The sequence below is a fragment of the Astatotilapia calliptera genome, chromosome 6, assembly GCF_964374335.1.
Source record: "Astatotilapia calliptera chromosome 6, fAstCal68.1, whole genome shotgun sequence".
In the NCBI taxonomy this organism is placed as follows: Eukaryota; Metazoa; Chordata; class Actinopteri; order Cichliformes; family Cichlidae; genus Astatotilapia; species Astatotilapia calliptera.
In genome coordinates, this window is record NC_137427.1 from 34272350 (window position 1) to 34294604 (window position 22255).

Below are 22255 nucleotides of genomic sequence, written 5' to 3' on the forward strand. Positions count from 1 at the left end.
ATATTTTCCATATGGGTTATGTTGGAAGTGATAGCAGAGCTGTACGTTTTATTTTTTTCAGAAATCTCTCAGTCAGAACATGGTATATCATGTTTAGGTAGAAACTAGCACGCTAACTTCCTGCTAACTTCTAACTCCGTTAAATTTCATAAATTCTGTTTTCATGGATGCCTGAATGTTAAACTTAATTGTTACACCTAAGCAGCAACACAGATCATTTAATAAAGATATTAAAGCTATTGCTATTGCAGAAGCTTGGTATTGAATCTGCCCTGGGCCATTTTGTTTACAGCGAGCTTGAGAACATGTGCTGTTTGACTTGCAGATTGAAGAAGGTGATATCAGGGGAGGAAGAATACCAAGAACTAAAGTACAGACACATTACGCAGAAGTAAGAAGACGTTTTTAGAAAGAGGAAATATTCTGCAGTTATTCAGAGGTCATTTACATAAAATGGACAGATGTCTAGTTTACCACTAAAAGAATGTCAGAACAGAGGAAAGAGGAGCTGATGTCTGAAGATATCCAGAGCAGAATAAATACATCAGGAAATTTGTTAAAGGAGTTTGTTAAAATGACGGTGAGCTGTAGGAACGTGTTCCCAATCTTTTGCTACTCCTCAGCCTCGTGTTTTCAGTAAAACCAAACAGCAACAATCAGAGGCTGACTTAGCCTCCCATGAAACCAAACTATGAGAACTTTGAGAGGACGACGGTTCACCAATGTGAGGCAGCAACGTTTTTCAGAGACTGTTCCATTTGAAGTCCAGCTGTGGACATAAAACGAAATGACTGATTGAGCGTTATTAGCTTAATGTCTTTATCCTGGCAGCAGGTCAGGGTAAGTGATTTAGTATTTATATGTACAAACCGGACGCCAGCATCGATTACACGGTGGCTACAAAAAGAACAAAATATTTTCTGCTAGAAGTAGAAAGAAGTGAGCTAACTAATACTGGGAAAGTCAAACTTTATTTTATTTGGACTTTGCTACGAGTTTAATTTCCACCTGTCTCTCTTTTCTTTTTTGAAACCCAGAATTCACTTTTAACTAGAGTTGGCAAAAGTACAGACATTCTGTACTTAAATAGAAATACAAATACTACTTTTAAAAAAATACTGCAGTATAAGTTGAAGTACTGATTCAACTCTTTACTCAAGTAAAAGTAGAAAGGTACCAGCTCTGAAATGTACTCATGTAAAAAGTATCTTTTTCTATGTGCAAAGCTAAACGAACTGTATGTAATAACATAACATCAGTTGATGGGAATACAAACTTTAGGCTAACTTTTTTTCATTCTAATTATACTTAGCTTGAATCTGAAGAGTAGGGAGTAAAAGTAAAAAGTAGTCAGAAAAAAAGAACTACTTAGGTAAAGTACCTCAAAATTGTACTTAAGTAAAGTTAAAAAAAACAATTTATTGTACTGTACTGTATTTCAGGTGTCACAGTAAGCACCGTGGTGGATTTGCGCAAGAGAATCTATGGTGGTCACGACTGTCAAAATGAGCGTCACTATCACGTGAAAGTTATTTCACAAAAGGATGGAATAGCGGGCTACTGTGGCGGCTCACTGATCCATCCACGGTGGGTTTTGACTGCAGCTCACTGCCAGGAGAGAGGATGGTGAGAAATCTACAGTTTTTACATAAAGAAAATTCATTAACAAATTGTCCTGCAATGTGTCTTAAAATACTGAAGCAAAAATAATTACCAATAATTTTTCATAGCAACAATAAGATAATAACAACATTCATCATTCTCATATTTTAATAGTACAGTCACTATTTCTCTTGTGCAGGACTCTGAGTGTGATTGTTGGAGTTCATCCAGGTCCAGGACAGGTCCAGGAAGTGGCAAAGAAAAAGCCCTATAAACAAAGCATCTTTGACTGTCTTCAGTGTCGTTAAGACAAACATATGGAAGATAAATATCTTTAATAGAAAGCATGACATCATGCTACTGGAACTTTCTAAGCCACTGACTGGGATTCAGCCTGTAGCCTTACCTGACTGTAACAAACCGCCTAAAATGTGAGTTTTCATGAAATTACTGTGTATTCATCCTTGAGATGCTGATATAAGATGTTTCAGGTTCTTATGTTAATGTTTTGATTTTTTTCTACCCAATGATTACCTGTGCCAGATGACTGTTTTTTTTATTTGTTTTTTAATTAAATGTCACAATTTCATATTGGTAATTCTTTAACTTTGTATTGCAGTAGTCAGAATTCCACATACTGTTTTTAACCCAATCACACAACTTCAATAACATTTCTGTATTTTTAGCATATTATTATGAAGTACTGGGTTGGCAGCCTTTTCAGAATTTAGTCTCCCTCTTCTGGGCGACTGGCTTCAGAGTGGTGGACAGTGAAGCAAGGTTAATCTGTTAGTGATGCACGCTGAGCCTAATTTCTAAGTTTCCAGTGTTTCAGGTGGCTCTCTTGTTACCTGGTAAGATCACCATGGAAATATGCTCCTGTTGAGATTATGTTCAGAGTTTTTGTGTAAAATGAGCAGGAAGCATCAAATTTTCATTAGTTATTTAATTTATAGTATGCTTTAAACATGACATAGATTGTCTGCTGAACTAATAAGTTTTATATAAGCAACTTGTTAAGACATACATTACTAACACCATCAGTTTAGGAGCAAACAGGTTTGGTTTGAATCTGCTCTGCTTCACACTGCTGGAAATACAGCTAATAGAACACAGATTAGAAAATGTATCAGTTACATTTGTAAACTATTTATCAGCTGTTCAATCTATAAAATTTCAATTTGATCTGGAGCCAAAATAAAGTGACTTCCTGGCCTTCTTTATTAAGCTATGGGCATTGAAAACAGTGAGTGACCTGTTTTAAATGTACGCCGTTTAAAGTTTCAGATCTCCAATTTGTGGCTGTCATGTTAGATTAAAAACAGCAGCACCAATAGCACAGTGATGATCAAATCATAATGTTTCTGCAACTTTTCTTTGATTTGCAACACCAGCGTTGTAATTTGCTGTTATATATTTTTATATTATTTATAGCACACACACACACACACAACCATCTCTAGGGTATACAGAAAGTGGCATGAAAAAGTAAAATATCCAGTGAGTCGCAGTTTTCTGGATGAAAATGCTTCGTCAGTGCCAGATATCAGAATGGCCAGCCTGCTTTGAGTTGATGGGAAGGCAACATCTCGAACACTTAAAATAAAATCGCAGGAAGGTTAAGAGCCTCTGTAACCACATGTATCTTTGTTTTGTTTTTTTAAACACCATCTAATATGCTTAACACAACTTAACACATTAGACATAAAGACATAACTCAAAGCAACACTGTAGCAAGATCTGCAACATCTCTTCAACTTTTATTTTGAGTGTATTTTTACATTTTGAGTAGATGTTTGCTGGGTTTCTGCTGACGTCAACCCATTTTTGCGATCATACTAATTTGCCCTGTCTGACTAATGCTGACAGTCTATGGCTGAGAGGATTGCGCCTAATTCATGGATTCTGCATTGCTTGAGAACTGTTTGCTCATCAAGATGACCAAATCCCAAGACTGTAAAAAAACAGCTCTCAATTTGTTCATTCTTGTGTTATAAGCAGACCTTGACTAAAAAAAATTGTATCTTGTGTAAATCTTTTTTACACACACAAAAATTCTCATCTATAGATGCACAAACATAAAATTTTCAGATATTTTGGTTTATAAGGTTACAACACTCAGTTCACAACTACACATTTGCTTTACAAGTACAAAGTATTTATGACCACAGTTTGAGCCCATACAAAAGGAGCCAAGCCATGAGGCAGTAGCAGGTAAATGACAGTGTGTTGTTAATGCAGCAGAAAGTGTCAGAATTTTCCTTGTGAATCAAACATGTTTATAAGCTTCTTAGTAAAGCTGTGTGGAAGCGACTTGATGACCAGAAAAAAAACATAGTATAGATCATTTTGAGAATAAAGTTGAAATTTTGAGATTTATTAATTTATTTGATGTTTAAAACACATGGATGGACCTGAAATTAATTGATTATTATTTATTGGTCTGTTTCTAGAGGAGACGTCGTTCAGGTTGCAGGACTTGGTGGGTATAGGGTAAATGCGACAGGCCACACACGTAAGAAAGTTTTTTGATGAATTATTTCACAGTTTATGCTAGACTTTATTTTGGTTTCTGTGTCTGTTTTACAGTTACATTCACGTTTTATTTGACTACTGTAATATAAACAAAGATTTTAAATTTTATAGTAGATATACTGTATGCCAGGTTCCTTGTTTAAAAATCATTTGGAAACATCCAGAAAAAAGACAAAACATCAATTTCCTCAAGATTTTAGTTTTTGAAAGGTTATGAATGACTTTTGTTCTTTGGCGTTTTTCTCCAGTCCCTGGCCAACCACCTCATCTCCAGTGTGCAAACATGCATGTTGTTGACTGTGAGCCTACCAGAAACTCTCCATGTTATTCAGATGTGCCGTATGACAACAGGCTGTGTCTGAAAGAACCTAATGTAGATACACGTGAGGTAAGTTGACTGCTAACATTACTGTATATCATCTCTGTATGTTTTAGATCTTTTGGAAGAAACTTGAACACAAACTATATTTTTCTCTCTCAGGGTGATTCTGGTGGTGGAGTGATTTACAACAACATGATTTATGGTGTAATCAGTGGCAGTGGTGTACGTGTCTGTACCAGACCAGCTGTTACTGTGAATGTTTGTTCTTACATGAAATGGATAAACCAGACAATTTATCCAAAAAGTAATGGAAAATAACTGAATGAAAATAACATCCAGAATAAACAATCATCTCTACATGAAACTTGTGTGCTGTGTGTTGTTTCTGCTCTAGAATATCTTCATGTTAACTGCAAATTGTGAACCTTTTTGTTTGGTCTAAATTATTGTGTTAGATTTGCAGCTTGTGTGTGTTTGAATGTGGTGTCAGGTGTGTAGCAGCTCATCCTGTTGTTGAGAAACTCTCAGACTCACACTGTGAAGATGCAGAAAGGCTTTCTGATCAGACATGCCACCAACCAGCTGCAGGGCCTGAACATGATAAACTTCATAAATCTGAGTTGATTGTTGAGGCTGAAAATGTTTACGTGGAGGCTGTTGGCTCATTGGTGGCAGATAAACTTTTCTTTTAATCACTTCACTATACAGGGCATTAAAATAAATACAGTAACTATCAAAATAAGTTTTGTTGATAAAATGCATTTTTTGAAACTGTCCATTGTTTTGTCCCAACTCTAATCACACAACCCCCACCCCCAAAACAGAACATAAATAAAATAAAATCATAATACATATGAACATATGTATTTTATATCTCATAATACATTGTTTCCATCTTATCTTCAGTCCTGCATTTTTATACTTCTAAGACCAAAGTGAAAACTAATCTTTTAATATTCACAAAGCTCATGGACACTATTACTCAAACCAGATGTCGCTGTTACACAAAACTATTTCACTCTAATGCTTCTCGCGTAAACACTGTCATAACTATTCTCATAACCAATAAACTGAGAATGTGTTTCACCTCATCAAAGCTCTATAACATATAGTTTTTAAAAAAATATATATTTATATTGCCTACTATCACTGGAGGTTTTTATTTTTAGACCTGTAGAACATTAAAAGAAAATTAATATGAGAATAGATTTCAGGATTTCATCATGATTCATTTTCCATATTAGGCAGCACGTTCAAATTTCCTGGGAAGTAGTGAAAACATTTAAAAGTAGATATCATTAAATGCTAATTAAAACAACGTCTTTTAAATTGCATCAATATTTTCCTACTGAGCAGTAAAAGCACACAGAGCTCTTTTAACGTGAAGCAGCAAAGTGATGTTTAAATATTGTTTATTATTACAATAAGAGACTAAATTAACTTGTTTTGAACTCTTCAGTTTTCTCTTTCAATGCTGCTGTTTGTTTCCTCCTCCACTTGTATTTTTCTTAACGTCAGGGAATGTGCATAGCGCCCTCTGCTGTGTGTTTGAGAGCACTGCACTGCATGGTCATTAAATTAAACTGCGCGGAGGTATAACATGAGCAAAGGAAGCTCATGAAGTGAAGACGTTTCTTGGATCAGAAGTTAAACATCATCCAGAACCTTAAAGAAGTGAAGTCGCTTTCTTTCCAGGCTCCTTAGACAACCATGACCTGGATGACTGAGAACCTACAAACACACATGAGCAGCAGTTTATTTAATGTGGACCTGAGCAGTGCACAAACCAACAACCAAACAAGTTTTATTGAACCCTACTTCAGCCAATCAGCGGTGTGTGTGTGTGTGTGTGTGTGTGTGTGTGTGTGTGTGTGTGTGTGTGTGTGTGTGTGTGTGTGTGATTATATTGTATGATATTTTAATCGTGCTCTGTTACAATGTTACTGTTTTGGTTGTGCTGCATGAAAGACGTTGAGTGTGTATTAGGGAAGGTTAGTTACCGGAGCTGGAGATGAGTTATTCAGGCAAACTCTCGACAGCATTAACTGTCCTGTTAATGTAAAACCTTAATAAACCACGGTGAAGCAAAATGTCTTGTGCTTAAGACTCTTTTTTTTTTTTGTCCCGTTTGGATCTTTAGCCATCAGAATTGTTGTCTTAAGGCCAAGAAAGATGCCAAGCGGATCTATTTTACCGAGTGGATCATCATGGCCTTGCCATATTGGTCCATTTGATTGACCTTTATTATAATTATGTATTTATTTTATTTTATTTTCGGTTGCTACAAACGGGACAGACATGACTGAGGGATAGGACAGGGAGAAAGAATGAAAGAAAGAGAGGGAGAGAAAGAAAAACAGAGGGGAGAAGAGACGGTGAGAAGGGGGGCAAGAAAGAAAAACAAACAAAACACCTGGATCACCTGTATGGAGAGAAAAAAAAACAGAAGAGAAAACAAACAAAACACAAAAAATGATAAATACAGCACCATCACAATAAACTAGCTAGCAGTAGATAACAGTAGATACTAAATATTAAACGCTATTGTGCAGCACGCAAGATAGACAGCGCACAATGTGCTTTGAGGCAGCAGCCAAGAAAGGTGTAGTCCGCTCAGATGTAGTGTTGCTGTGTGCTGTTCTAAAGTGCATGCTTTACTAGCTGACTCTACTTTTCCAAGCGATATTTAGAATAGATAACACTCTAATCGAATTAGAGAGGAGAGCATGGTCCTGCTTCCTATCAGAGAGCAGCACGGCTCCTCCCGAAAACCCTGTGCTTAAGACGCTACATGAAAGTTACAGTGAAAATTAGAGTATATATGTTCAGTGCAGATAGGCATATAGTGTATATAGTTAGATAGTTATACATATCATACAAAAATCCACCACAAACTATTAACTATTTTTCTTCCTCACTCCCTTTCCTCTTCATCCACTTGCTCTCTCAACCAAACCTGTTTTATTCTCTCTTCATTCATTTTCCTCAGTGAGGAAATGAAAGATGATATCTTCTAGAAGTATCGAACAGACTGTTAGTGAACACAGGCTTGTAATTGTTACTTTTTATTGGCATTAATCACAACAGAGAACAGAGTAAACTTCAGACTAGTTGCGATCAGGTTCTAAACCTGCAACATAAAGTAGAGGCCAACACAGCAGTTTACAACAATAAGAGTTTCAGTTCAAGAAAATAACTGAAGATAAAATCTTGGGGATGAAGCACCAAACAGACTTGAACTGCCTTTAGTGACTTTTTACTTGATACATGACCTGAAATATTGATTTGAAATCTCAAACATGATTTCACATCGTCATCGACTTGTCTGAACTTTTCTCAGCTGACCTGATCCAAAACACTGAAAACATCATAAGTTCATAAATTCAAACAATGTTTTGGAGTATAACTAACAAAATAGTAAGAGTGCTTTAAAAAAGTGCTGAACTTTTTAGCTCACAATGTCACACAACATCATTGGTCAAAATGATTTATTCTTATGATCCTAAACAGAACAATCAGAGATAAAAAGACAAATGGATACACCACTACGAAAAGTCAATAAGAAATTCAACATCAATATTTAACCAGTTCATTTAACCCTTTAAAACCGGTCAGAGCGGGCACGCTCCGTTTTGCGTAACTATTTTAAAATCCCGGTAGCACTGCAACCACGTGAGCTAGCGTGGTAGCGTGGTAGCGCAATAATTGTTTTTGCATATGAAACCGGAGGAGTTGTACTTACATCTTATGGCATCAGCTTGTCCTAGGTCACAGTTTCCTTCCACATAAAGCTTTGCAAAAACTGCATAAAAAGCACTTGCAGCAAAAAAAACCATAATATTCCAGAAACAGGCTTTACCGATCCGATCAGCTGTTCATAACACTTCCTACTCCATCAGCACAAACTATCGCATGTCCGTCATGTCCTGCCCGAAACCGGAAGTGACGTCATTGTCGCGGAAATGTAGTTTTTTACCACCAAGGCCTCATGAGCCTATACTGGTGTTTTTAAAAGTTATGTTTGACTTTATGACTTTCTCTGTCGTTTCTGGGATGCTTAGGACTCATATTGCACTGCTGGAAATAGTTTATTTTGATGCATATGCTGCTTTTTTGCAAATTTGCACTATAATATTTATTTTCGTTTTTCCTGCAGTGTATAGAAATTGGTGTATTTCAAAAATAAAACTATGAAGACACTCAAAATAAATTTCCTGTGGTGGGAAACTTGTTTGTGCAACTTTTTTGTATTTACAGTTTTGAGGGATAAGCCTCTTAAATTTCTCTAACTAGAAATATATGTTAAAAAACAAAAACGATTTTCAATTTTTTTGTAGTTTATTGCAATTTTTTGCAATTTATGTAATTACTATGCACTTAATGCATGCATATTATTAACATTTAGGCTGTAATGGTTGTATTGATGTATAGCAACTTGAAATGCTCCCAAAAATGGCACTACAAAATGTAAAAATATAATATAAGCTCTGGCAGACTTGGTTCTGTGGTAGGTCTTAAAGGGTTAAACACTTCATTCTGCCCAGACTGAAGGGGACACTTAGGCTACGTTCACACTGCAGGTCTTAATGCTCAATTCCGATTTTTTGATCAAATCCGATTTTTTTGTCTGCGTGTTCACACTACAAATAAAATGCGACAGCAAACGCGCTCTAGTGTGAACGCTAAAAGCGGCCCGCATGCGCAAAAGAAGACGTCACACACAACGCACTCCGGTTATACCCTGAGCAAACAATATTGTTTGACTGATGGCCGTTAATATAAAGACTTCCGACTTTACGTTTCCCAATTTTTGCTTTAAGTTATTTTGTTATTTACATAATAATGTAAATAACCTAATAATTATCCTTATTGCTGTTTTAGAGGAGCGGTGCTTCAAAGGATAGCTGCAGATTTCTGTCAGAATCTACAGATTATACAGTACAAATAAAATGTTCACGTTTCTCCAACGTTGTCTTCCCAACAGTTTCACTAACATCTACACTGGATGGCCAGGAAGCGTTCGCAATGTCTTATCGGGCGCTTCTCCGACGCTGATAATTGGCGTCTGTCTTGTGTCAGTGACGTAAAAGACGGATTTAATGCGAAATGACCGTTCAAACAGCAGTCGCTTTCTGAAACATCGGATATGTATCGGATTCAGTACCACATACGAAAGTGACCCAGATCGGATTTGAAAATATCGGATTTGTGCCGTTCACACTGTCATACCATGATCGGATATGGGTCGCATAGGGTCAAAAAAATCGGATTTGATGCGCTTTCGCCTGCAGTGTGAACGTAGCCTTATTTCCTGTCTGCTAATTTTCACCAGTCCAGCTGAGGGAGACATTGTTGAACAATATGACTGAGGACACATCATCACTGTAACATCAGCACATTCAGTTTGTGTTAAAGCTTGTTTTTCCTGAAGAAACATGCACACCATCTTTCAAGTATTATGGCGTCGGAAAAGATCACAAAATCTTGAGATGCTCCAAAAAGATGCAGACAAAAACACAACAATGTTTGTCATATTCTCTAAGGTCTCCCAGGCTTGAAATGGATTCTTGTATAACAGCATTTTAGTGCAAATATGGTTAAATGAACAGATATTGTGATAAAGCTTAGAAATAGAAAATGGTGCTAAATAATGCAAAGTTTAATGAGAAACACAAACTGTAAACTAATAATGGAAGCTGTGATTAATCCCAGAGTGTGACAGAGAGCAGAGACACTCTACATATTAGAAAACACAGAATTTGACCATCTGGAATGCAGGTGACAAAAAAAGGCATCAAAACTTGAAGGCTGGTGTCCTGAAATAACATAATACTAATACTACTAAAACTACTACTAATAATAATAATAATACATTTTATTTAAGAAAGCGCCTTTCAAAACACTCAAGGACACTGCACACAAGCAATAACAACAACAAACATAACAATTTACAAAATAATAACAACAAGTTATTAGAAAAGTTGAGTAAAAAATAAAATAAATTAAAGTAGCGGGATGGAAAAATTGATGGGGAACAGGCTAATGTGGATAGGTGAGTTTTGAGTCTGGACTTAAAAAGAGGGAGGGAAGTGATGTCATTAGCAAGACTATAGAACTTGACTGCACGCTGAGGTGTTCAGGTCAGGTTCAATACCAGGGGTGGGCAACTCCAGGCCTCGAGGGCCGGTGTCCCTGCAGGTTTTAGATGTGTCCTTGAACCAACACAGCTGATTTAAATGGCTAAATTAGCTCCTCAACATGTCCTGTAGTTCTCCAGAGGCCTGGTAATGAACTAATCATGTGATTCAGGTGTGTTGACCCAAGATGAGATCTAAAACCCGCAGGACACCGGCCCTCGAGGCCTGGAATTGCCCACCCCTGTTCTATACAGTCTTGCTAATGACCTTCTAATTGTATTCAGATGTGTTGCAGCAGGGGCACATGTAAAAGTTTCAGAACACCGGCCCTCGAGGATTCGAATTGGACACCCCTGATCTAGATCCACTGAGTAAACACAGCACTGCAAACACAGAAATAGAGTTGGTGGAAATTTCAAATATAATACTTTTACTCAAATGTTTGACTCTCACTTCTCCTCCACCTTGTGCTGTTTAGTCTTAAATGTCTGACTGTGCTGAGAATATGTGTCAGCTATGGTCAGTGTTTTACATGAAGTTTATGATGTGGCGATGAGGAAAAAGGTGGATCTATCTCTAAGTTCGATCTCTTAGGAATAACTCAAGTGCTTTGAATATATTATATGATTTGAAAACAAATAATTGACATTAGAGCCCAGGTTTCCTGTCCACCATCACATTAGCTGAGTAGTTGGCAAATCTGTGGGGAACAGAGAAGATCAGCCATCAGTCAGTCAGAAGTTTCTGTTTTTTGAAGAAAAACAAAATCAGTTGATTTTGACTACAGACACTCCATCACACTAATGCAGGGACCCATTATGAGACATCAGTCCTCTGAGATCTGAGAGGAGACGGTTTGTATCAAGTAAACCAAACTGACAACTGACCACAGAGCATATAATTAAAGTCATTTTGTTGCTCTGTTGGGCATTTATAAAGAGACCATGCCTGGTAAGATAACACAACATTTATACAGCACTGCCCCTGTGTGGTCACACTGAAACACAACAGCTTCTCATTTTCTTTACTAATCACTGCTGAAAGTGTAATTTTAATCATCCCTTCACTAAAAACAAAACAGTAAGATAAAAATAATGAAACTAATCAAATGAATTAACTCTTGATGATCTTATTATTAGTTTCTATTATCCACCTACTTTCTTACTACCTCATCTCACATCCACCCTCTCTACTCAGCATCCTCCAGTTTTTATTTGTCTGTCCTTCCAGAACAATCAGTCAATATAATCTGTCATCACCAATAAAATCCTGAAAGTTTATATAAGAACAACTTACAAAATATCTTGTGTAGTATTTTGCAAGACAATCCAGGGATCAGAGTCAAGCTTTTAAAAATGGGTTAAATAAAATTATGTGGCCACATGTTTGTAGTCAAAGTAAATTATTGTGTTTGTGTGCAAAATCCCAGTCATAAAAAGAGCAGCTTATAATAATGTGTTCACTGTTATAACAATGCAAATTGAATCGAACGCACTCTGAGGGAGTATAAGTTAAAGTACAACACCACCTCGCCTCTGTTTGATAAGCCAACGGCAGGAGAAGACATTTTACTAACAGAGATAAACGTTAGCAGCTGCTAACCATCTGCAGGCAGACTGGAGGTAAAACAGCTCCTGCAAACCCAAAACTTGCCACTGTTTTACCTTTTTATATAAGTGGCACAAAAATGTAAAGAGACTAAATTTAACTTCACTTGTAAACTGTTGTTTTTGTTAGTCTGTGAGCTTTGAGTGCAGAAACAGTGAGTATCCTCAAACCACAAAACACATACTGTGCACACTTTTTTCTTTCTGCTGCATTAATAAACGTGCTTGACATGAATTCTCCTGGTATCATGTCTTGACCACAGCTCTGACTTACAGCTGGAATTGAGTGCCAACTTCGCAGTAGCTCCAGTAGTGATTGCAAAATGCATGGACGTGTCTTCTCTTTCAAAATATTGTATATAGTCAGGGCTGGACTGGCCATCGGGCATACTGGGCATTTGCCCGATGGGCTGCTCGTGATTTTTCGTTTTTATGGGCCGATGGGGTTTTATTTCTTTTCTTTTTTAACGATATAAATAAATGGTGGTGGATTGGCCAGTTGGTCATGATCGACTCTGGGACTCCGGGAAATTTGTTTTGTCACAGCAGGAAGTGGACAGTGCAAAAGTTATGAGGCAAAAATTAGAATACAACATAATATCTGAATCTTACAACCAAAGTTTTCATCTGATGTAAAATGTATAGAAATACATTATTGTATTCAGTAAATATTAAGTCTAGTATATACCCTAGTAAGTTATAGTGTTCTTTCCTTTGGGAAGGTACCATCTGTGCAGTCTGCAATTCTGTTGAAGAAAGATGTTGAATCTATTTGATTACAGGAGAAAAATAATAGATTTATGTGCATTTGTTTGGTACATGCATTAAATTAAAATCAGTTTTGTCAATTAAGCATCTTGAAACAGAGGGTGGGGGAGTGGTTCCCTATTTTTTTCTCTTTTCTTTTTTTGCTGGGAGTTGGCAACCCTATTAGTTAGGTATATGTAATTATAAATTTGGTTGTTTTATATTTTTGCTAAAGACCGTTTAGAATACCAGAATAGGGAGGGTGGTGTAGGTTTAAGTTTATTATAAAGGCTTTATGGCTTTTCCTATAATACCATGGTGGGCCGGTCACTAGTCAAAATGCCTGGGCTGATTTTTTGTCCCAGTCCAGCCCAGTATATAGTCAGCAGAGCAGAGAATAGACAATAGACAACACAATGGGTATTATGAGAGGAAGTGTATGAATAACCATTGATGTCTCTGATTTGCCTTCCTCGGCTGTAGTTTGCATTGAGTACAAATGACCACGTTTGCATTGATAAGAAGCAAATTTTTTACTGTGGAACTGATGCTGATATTTCCAAGAGCAGTAAAACAGCAATAAAACATCATGAAGATGAAAATGCTCCTGTGTCCCCTTACCAACCTAAAAGGTGAATTTGACTTGCAAATGGCATTAAGGAGTTCTGTCTAAGTAGCAGCTACTTCAGTGCTTACTTATCTTTCACCACTATAAGGAACTGTGGGCACAGCAACATTAACTGCCAAAGAAAAGACGACTCTCTCACTTCTCTTCAACCTCGTGCTGTTACTGGTTGAGCTTTGGTCTTTTGAAGAAACACATGTTTCCAATTCAGCTCCCAATTTTAACCAGTTAAGCAACATCTCAAAATTAAAAACACTTCTGGAGGTGAAGAAGGCACATCTGGCTGCCCAATATATATCAACACAGCAGAACCTGTATGACAGTGAATCCCCTGGACATAGTGCTTTTGATAAGTCATTACTGATTATTCACGTGAAATAAAATTCATATCAATCAACAAGGAACCTTTGAATTTGAACTAGCACCACTGAATGAACAATGGTCTGGGAGGTCAGTTCCTTGGTAATTAATATATAGATTCTCATGACCATTGATGAACAACTACTGATCAAAGGCCATTGATCAATGGGATCAGTGGTGCTAGTTTCAGTCATTTTGCAAATGTACTGTTTATAAGACTTGGGAAACCTGCAGTCAGCTGAGACTGAAGAAGTCACTGTCAAGGGCAGTGTCGTGGATGAGAGAAGGAGGACCCAAACGCTGGACTCACAGGCAGGTAGGTGAAGGTGGATGTTTATTGCCGAAGGAGTGAGCAAACAGTACAGAGGGAGGAAATGGCTGGCTGACTGAACGAACGAACGAAGGACTGACTGACTGACTGACTGGACATACAGACGACATTGACATCAGACATACATCATTAATGACCCGACATTGAATGGGTAGAACAGAGGGCTTAAATACACGGACTGGTGATAATGATGATAATGAGAGACCGGTGAGTACACAGCTGAACATAATGAACTAATGATAATGGGAAAAGGACTGAACATAATGCACACAGACCAAGGCTAACACAATAAAACAGGAAGTGGAACAGGCAGTAGATAAACAGTGAACATGAACTAAGAATACTGGGTCAAAGACCCAGAAACCCTGACAGTCACTTGGATGAGTGACGAAACGTTTCTCTCACTGAAAACGCTACGTCCAGATGATGCATGCTCAGTCATCCAGGTAAGTAAATCCCAAAAGGTTGATTCTTTTCAAGTCAAGTAATAATTACAATAATTAACTTGTGGGTGGGGCAAAACACGCCCACACTACTGTTGCTTAGCTGCTTCTATGCTACGTTAGCCCTCCTGTGGCATGTTGAAGTAAAACCAGAAGTGAATAATAGATCAGCTCATTGTCACCGATATCTGACCAAGGTTTTTTTGTAAATATGGGACTGATATCTAATCAAACTATTGGATTAGTGGGTCCCTAATACTAATAGCCTATGCAAAATAAACAAATAAAAATCTCTTCCAAGGTTGTTAGTGAGTTAAACTTGGTTTAAACAATTATTGCACACTTTCTGTAAATCCAGTAAACTTCATTTCACTTCTCAAATATCACTGTGTGTGTCTGTTTAACTGACAATTTTTATTGTAACAACCAACGATTTATACAGGAAAATAATGACTATTAACAATGTTGCCCAAACTTTTGCATCCCACTGTACGTTATACTAACAGTGGACTATTGCAGGCTGCTCTTTTCTTACTTCTTTACTGATTCATCTCACATCTACTCTCTCTACTCTGCATCATCCCACTTTATATTTTTCTTTTCTTTCCCCCGTGTCCTTCTCTATTCCTTTTTCATCTTCCTTGTCTGATTCCATCTTTTAATATTCTCAGCCACAGCCTCTCAGAACAATCAGTCAATATGATCTGTCATCAAAAATAAATGCTCAAAGTTAATATTACAACGACTTCTCAAATAAGTATTTTGAAATTATGGTCAGTGATCATAAAATATCCTCCACAGCGTTTGCCATGACACTGAAAATTGAGCACAGATACTTCCTGTTTCGAGTGATCATCTGTTAGTTGCTCATGTGCACGAGTCATGTAGCACCAAGAGACTGATTAAATGTTAGAACAGGAGACTGTGCAGCACCCACTGGACCATAGTACATGTAGAGCACTTTTAGAACGGTAAACACGACTTTTGAGTGAATTTATGGTGACATACATGGCACAGTCTGACAAAAATACTATTAGCAACAATTTCATTCTTCCTCCAAAGTGTGCAGCACTCATACTGTGCAAAACAAAATCCCCAAATGCCAAAATGGAACAGAACAAAATAAAAACCTTGAAAAACAACAACTCTATGAATAAAGTCTTCTGTTTTCACAGACAGTGAAAGAATCAGAGAGAAAGAAGTGTCATGAGAAACAAAACAGATGGTTTTATCAGGTGGGAGTGGGAAAACTGCATAACGCTCTCTCTTCACTTCCTCATCTCACCTGTTTTGTCTCTCTGTCCTCAACTATATGTACACTATTACACTGTGGTAATATTTAATCAAGTTTAGGGAGGAAGGTGACAGACTCTCTCTGCTTGCCTCTGTTTGATTAGCTAACAGCAAAAGAGGCTATTTACTAAATGCAGAAAGTTTGGAAGTAAAGCAAACAAAGCAGCAGCAGAGCCAACAGAGCCAAACTAGAACCACATATCTAGTGGTTCTAGTTTCACTTGTAAAGAAACATTGTGCACACACACACACACACACACACACACACAAGGACCATGTTAACGTTTCACACTCTCAGGAACCGAAGCTGTAGGACATAACTCTAGTCTGATATGTTATATACTGCAGGTGAAACTGCACAACACAACAGCTGTCAGGCTCTTTCTTGTTCACCTTCAGTTGACTCAGCTCATATTTCACTGCTGTGGTTTAAACTCCTGTTTGCTTTGAAAAGACAATGACAAGAAAACACAATTATGGATTGGATTATTGTAATTATGATAGTCAAAAAACACATTTTAAAGAAAATACATGATTGTATTTTATACAATAATACATAAACGTTGTGCCTGCACCGAGTGGATAGTCAAACAAATTGAATCATCATACATACATTATTGTATATTTATTACTTCATATTTTTATTCTTATCGCTTTTTTATTATAGCACTAGGAATTAACAATAAACAATAAACAACAAATAAAAATAACAATAAAACTGTGATGACATGCAGTATTTATTTGATTTTATGGTGGATATACTCTCAGTTTCCCTCCTTTTTAAATGCTGCTCAGCTTCACACATTTTGTTCCAGAAATGAGTGAAAGCGTGTTTCTGATCTGATTTCATTGCATGAAACACTGAGTAGCTTTTGTTCTTTTCCTCTTTTTTTTTAGTCCCTGATGAACCGCCTCATCTCAGGTGTGCAAAGATGCATGTTGTTAACTGTGAGCTTAATCTCACTCCATGTGATTTACCAGTATTATGGCCAAATGGAAACACGATGTGTTATGAAGAAGCTGGAGTGGACACATGTCCGGTGAGCTGCCATGCTGCTAACGTTTACTCTCCATTATCAGATGTTTTAAAATAAACCTATGGATTATATTTTCTTTCTCAGGGTGATTCTGGTGGTGGAGTGTTATTCAACAACACGATTTATGGTGTTCATGTTGGAAGTGAGGAATGTGTCTGTAGCGGATCAGCTGTTTCTCTGAAGGTCTGCTCTTACATTGGTTGGATAAAAAACTTCATTACACCAAATAATGGAAAATAATTCAATTAAATAAGATTTCAAGAAAAAAAATTAAACAATCAGCTCTACAAGAAATATGTGTGGTGTGATTTGTTTCTATCCCAGAACTACTTTTTCTCAGAAATGTAAATTTATGTGTATAAAACCACACACCTTATGTGTGGTGTGAATATAGTTTCAGATAGTAGATCATTTTGTTCTTCAGAAACTGTGAAATTGACACTGTGAAGATGGAAACCGGGTTCGTGACATGCCATCAATCAGCTGCAGGACACCTAATGATGAAACACCGCTTCATAAGTCAGAATAACATTTTGGAAAGGATGGACTGGACGGAAAGGAAAATTCGGAGGTCATCAAGAGTCACCTCTAAGTCCTCCAGCGCATCATCTGTGAGCGGACAAGAAACTGCTGATAAAATCGCTGCAGCTCAAGCAACATTGAAAATCATACATGAACAACAGTGTCAGCAAGCAGAGCTTCTGCAGCTGGAAGCTGAAAATAAAAGACAGATTGCAGAATAAACAGCTGAGGCCTGTAGATGATGTTTAAGGATGGAGGAAGAAGAAGCACAGTTGCAAGCAAAACTTGAGGTTGAAAATGCTGCCAGGCGAAAGGTTTTGGAAGAGAAGTGCAAGGAACTGGAGTGATTGGAAGCACTCAAACAGTTAAGGCTGCTAAGGCATCCATGCAAGTGTAAAAGCAAGAGCAAGATGAAGATTCAGGAGAAGAAATTAAGCAGTTACTACTTGCATGAAAATCTGAAAGGGAAAAGGAAGGAGACTCAAGTCATCACACAAGTCACATATGTAACTCACATATGTGACAGATGTTCACCACAACAAGCTATTATACAGCCACAGCATGACGGTAGCATTGCAGCACTTGCCATAGCAGATTCTTTTAGTGCTAGTCATCTTCCTATGCCAAAGCCAACTACATTCAGTTGTGACCCACCAAAGTATAAGAACTGGAAAGCTGCCTTTCAAACTTTGATCAAAAGAAAAAACACACCAGCCTCTGAGAAAATCTACTATTTGTGCAAGTACGTTAGTGGACCAGCTAAGAAGGCTGTTGAAAACTATTTCCTGTTAGGCACTGAGCACCATGGGAAGTTTTAGATGAGAGATTTGAAAACTCTTTTCTTATTGTCAAAGCCTTTAGAGATAAACTTAGTGCATGGCCTAGAATTGGCTCCAAGGACAGTTTAGAACTTAAGTGTTTGTAGACTTCCAGCGTAGCTGTGAAGCTGCTGAAAGCCAGATTAAGGGTCTACAGGTCCTTAATGACTATAATGAGAATCAAAAAATCCTCTCTAAGCTTCATGATGGGCTGACTTCAAGGTGGAACAGAAAGGTCTCGATGATAGAAGAGAAGACTTCCAAGCTTAGCCAGTTTGTGCAGTTTCTCATAAGGGAGGCCAGGATTGCATGTAATGTTGTGATTTCACTCCATACCTTGAAACAGTGTAATGGAGAAAAGGCCAAAGCACAGTGGCCGGGGTGGGTATCTTGCTGTCTGTGCGTTGGAGTTTTTCCCAATGGGAGAGAGGAACAGGTCCTGTGCTTTTGGTTCAAGAAACGGGTCCTGACAGTTGTCTGTGTGCCGAATGACAGTTCAGAGTACCCGGCTGTCTTGGAGTCCCTGAGTGGGCTGCTTGAGGTTGCTCCACCTGGGGACTCTTATATCTTATTGAGAAACTTGGGTGCTCATGTGGGCAATGACATGAGCACCCAAATAAGGGCTATGGTTACCGTGATCATTTACAAATATCTCTAAATCACAGAAAATACTAAACACTCTTAAATTTTTAATCGCATAAAAGTGATTTTTGAGTAGAAATAAAAAGATGGTTTTTGCACTAGGATTTGTAGTGGTCTGAAACTTACACAGACTGCAATTTTCCTCATTATGACACAATGCCAAATCTTACACTTCAAAACCCTTCATTTAGGCTGACTGGCATCTGACTATTTAGACCTGTTTTCTCTTGTATTTCCCTGCCTAAGGTTTCTGACCGAAAAGAAGAATCCTGATACAAGCCGCAAGCAAACATGTATATGAATCTACAGCCTGCAGAAAAGAGTGATGCATGCATGCAGTACAGTAACATTCAAAAACACATGGACTGCTCAGGATTAACTGACTAAAACCACAATGCCAGTTGCTGGGATAGATTGTAAAAAAGTACTCTGGATTCACCCCAGTGTCATCTCCCTGGTTTCAGTATGATGGCTAAAAATGATTTGTAGATGGATGGATAGATATCTCTTCACTGATGTCAACATCATAGACTCAGATGATAAATGGTAAATGATCTGATTGGTATATAGTGCTTTTCTACTCTCCAAGAGCACTCAAAGCGCTTTATATAACATGCCCCATTCACATATTCATACAAGCACTTTCTCCTATTCTGAAGTGCATTGTATTTAACATTCACACACACATTCATGCTTCAATTGATACATCGAAGAGCAACTTGGGGTTAGGATCTGGGTCAATAATGAAGAAAATTATGTTGTCCTTCGCATGATTAAAAAAAACCTCTGATCATTCTGGCAAAACCTCACAAAATAACTAAAGTTGTATCTTTGCTGAAAGCCACACATCTTCATGATCGCATAGAAACAGTAAACATGATAAGCATTTATGAGCTTTCAGCACACAACAAAACTGCAAATACAGTGGACATATAGATCATGTGGACAACTGCTGCTGTTTGCAAGAACTGGAGGACACTTTGAAATAACTGTAAATTTGTTACCTGATCAAATTTTTTTAGCTATACATATTTCAAAAAATTAAAAAAACATAAAACTTATTAACAAATCATATAAAAAAAACCATTTCATTCACAAAGAGATGAATTTCATTCCTTTGTGTGTGTGTGTGTGTGTGTGTGTGTGTGTGTGTGTGTGTGTGTGTGTGTGTGTGTGTGTGTGTGATATGATGTAAGTGCTCTATGTGATTTGATTTTTATTAAGCTATTTCCAAGGTCACAAACAGAATTTTAGGCTTGCAGACTAATGTTAAAGTTTAACTTTTTCTAACTGCAAGTATGCTTGTATACCATCTGTAGGAGGGACAATGGGTTGGCCCTGCTATAATTTTCTTGAGCAACTGTGTGTTCAGAGGCCCAGGCTGACTGGCTGCCTATGCACCATCCCATTAGTTAAGTTGTTGTGAGGCATTGTGGGGATCAGAGAAGGACAGTCATCAATCAATCATTTCACAGAATTACTTGATTTGCAAACACAGTAGGGTTCTGAGACATTGTGGTAAATGGCCTTCTTCCGATATTGCACTTTTCTACTCAAAGCACTCTATACAAGATAAGCAATTTCTTTCTGTGCTTAAGTGCTTCCTATCTACCATCCTAACAACATAGCTAGGATGATTGGGATGGGTATAAAAAAACAGAACTAAGTTAACCGCAATCTGCAATCTACTGACATCCAGTGGTGAAAATTTTACACACCATAACATCAGTGAACTCAGGAACACCGCATGCAGAACACCGTTCCAGAAACATATTTTTGAGGTCAGACACTGATGATGGATGAGCTTGAAGTCTCTGCTCTAATTCATCCCAAAGGTGTTCTGACGGGCAGAGGTCAGGACTCAGGGTGGAGCCCAACTCCACAAAAACAACCCCACGTCATGAGCCCCGCTCCACCAAACTTTACACTTTGCACAATGCAGTCAAACAAGTACGATTTTCCTGCTAACTGCCAAAAGCAGACTCATCTATCAGATTGCGACATGGAGAAGCGTGAGCCCGGGGTAACAAGCACTGAGTTATCTAAGAACTGTCTTCTGTTCACAAAAGGAATCTACACTTCCAACTGCAAACATGTCTTGAACACACACACACACACGTACACCAACATATACTGTTATGGTATTACATAGATGTGCTTGTCTGTCAAATTAAACTGTTATATTCAAATGGGCTCAATCTCAAAAAATGTTATTGTTTGACAGTAGTTTATCTATATTGCCTCTTTCATATCAGATTTTGTATGTTAACTGAATTGTTTTGTGTCCTTTCTTAAACCGATGGTGATTTGCTAATAGGGTCATTTTGTCTCAACTCAAACAATTTTTAGAATTTTTCCTGGTCCTTCCAACCATGAAATTAAATCAGGATCTGTCATCAGGGAAATGTACCACAAAAAATTCTAGGTATGGTCTAGTTAAATTATATTATTAAAAAAACTTATTTAAGATAAGATAAGATAAGATAACTCTTTATTGTCATTGCACAGTCATACATAGTACAGTAGTACAATGAAATTGGAAAAACTGTCCTACGTCGGCACTACATATAACACAACACGACACGATATGACACATCACAACGTAACAAACAACACAACACAGTATATTAACTTAGTATAAAAAAAGAAGAATAAGTGTATGTGTATTGCACACTGTTATTATTGCACATTAATTATTATTGCACCTTGTTATAAATATAAATATTATTGTTATCGTTTTAAACATTGTTACCTCCCCCTAAAAAGTCCAGGGAGGTATCCAGTCAGGTCAGCTATTTACATTGATCAGGGCTATTGCCCTGTTGTAAAAGCTGTCCTTGAGTCTATTTGTTCGGGACCTCAGCAGCCTGCACCTCCTGCCAGACGGCAGCAGCTTAAACACCCGGTGTCCTGGGTGTGTGCAGTCCCGTAGGATGCTGCGTGCCCTCTTGAGACAGCGAGTGCTGTACAGGTCCTTCAGGGAGGGAAGAGGATGTCCAATGATTTTTGGGGCCATGTTGATGACCCTCTGGAGTGCCTTTCTGTGTGCTGTGGTGCAGCTGGAGAACCACACACCGATGCAATATGTCAGCACACTTTCAATGGAGCAGCGGTAGAAGACGGTCAGCAGCTCCTTCTTCAGGTCCATTTTTCTGAGGATTCTCAGAAAGTGGAGACGCTGTTGGGCCTTCTTTAAGACCGCAGAGGTGTTAGAGCTCCATTGGAGGTCCCATA

General features: G+C 37.8%; 1 protein-coding gene across 1 annotated transcript; it reads left to right on the forward strand.

The window, feature by feature from the left end:
* Positions 1-678: 678 nt before the first annotated feature.
* Positions 679-4551, forward strand: LOC145429337 (thrombin-like enzyme collinein-1). The gene is made up of 4 exons (XM_080302602.1): positions 679-724; positions 1443-1626; positions 1818-4117; positions 4386-4551. The coding sequence occupies exons 1-3, from the start codon at positions 679-681 to the stop codon at positions 2035-2037; spliced, it is 450 nt and encodes a 149-aa protein (XP_080158728.1). The 3' UTR covers positions 2038-4117; positions 4386-4551.
* Positions 4552-22255: the final 17704 nt, after the last annotated feature.

Bases quoted from the DNA above. Each gene is read 5' to 3' on its own strand.
- LOC145429337 (XM_080302602.1), top strand. From the start codon at position 679: ATGAAACCAAACTATGAGAACTTTGAGAGGACGACGGTTCACCAAT. The intron at 725-1,442 runs GTGAGGCAGCAA...ACTGTATTTCAG, and splicing joins GAGGACGACGGTTCACCAAT to GTGTCACAGTAAGCACCGTG. The intron at 1,627-1,817 runs GTGAGAAATCTA...CTGAGTGTGATT, and splicing joins CACTGCCAGGAGAGAGGATG to GTTGGAGTTCATCCAGGTCC.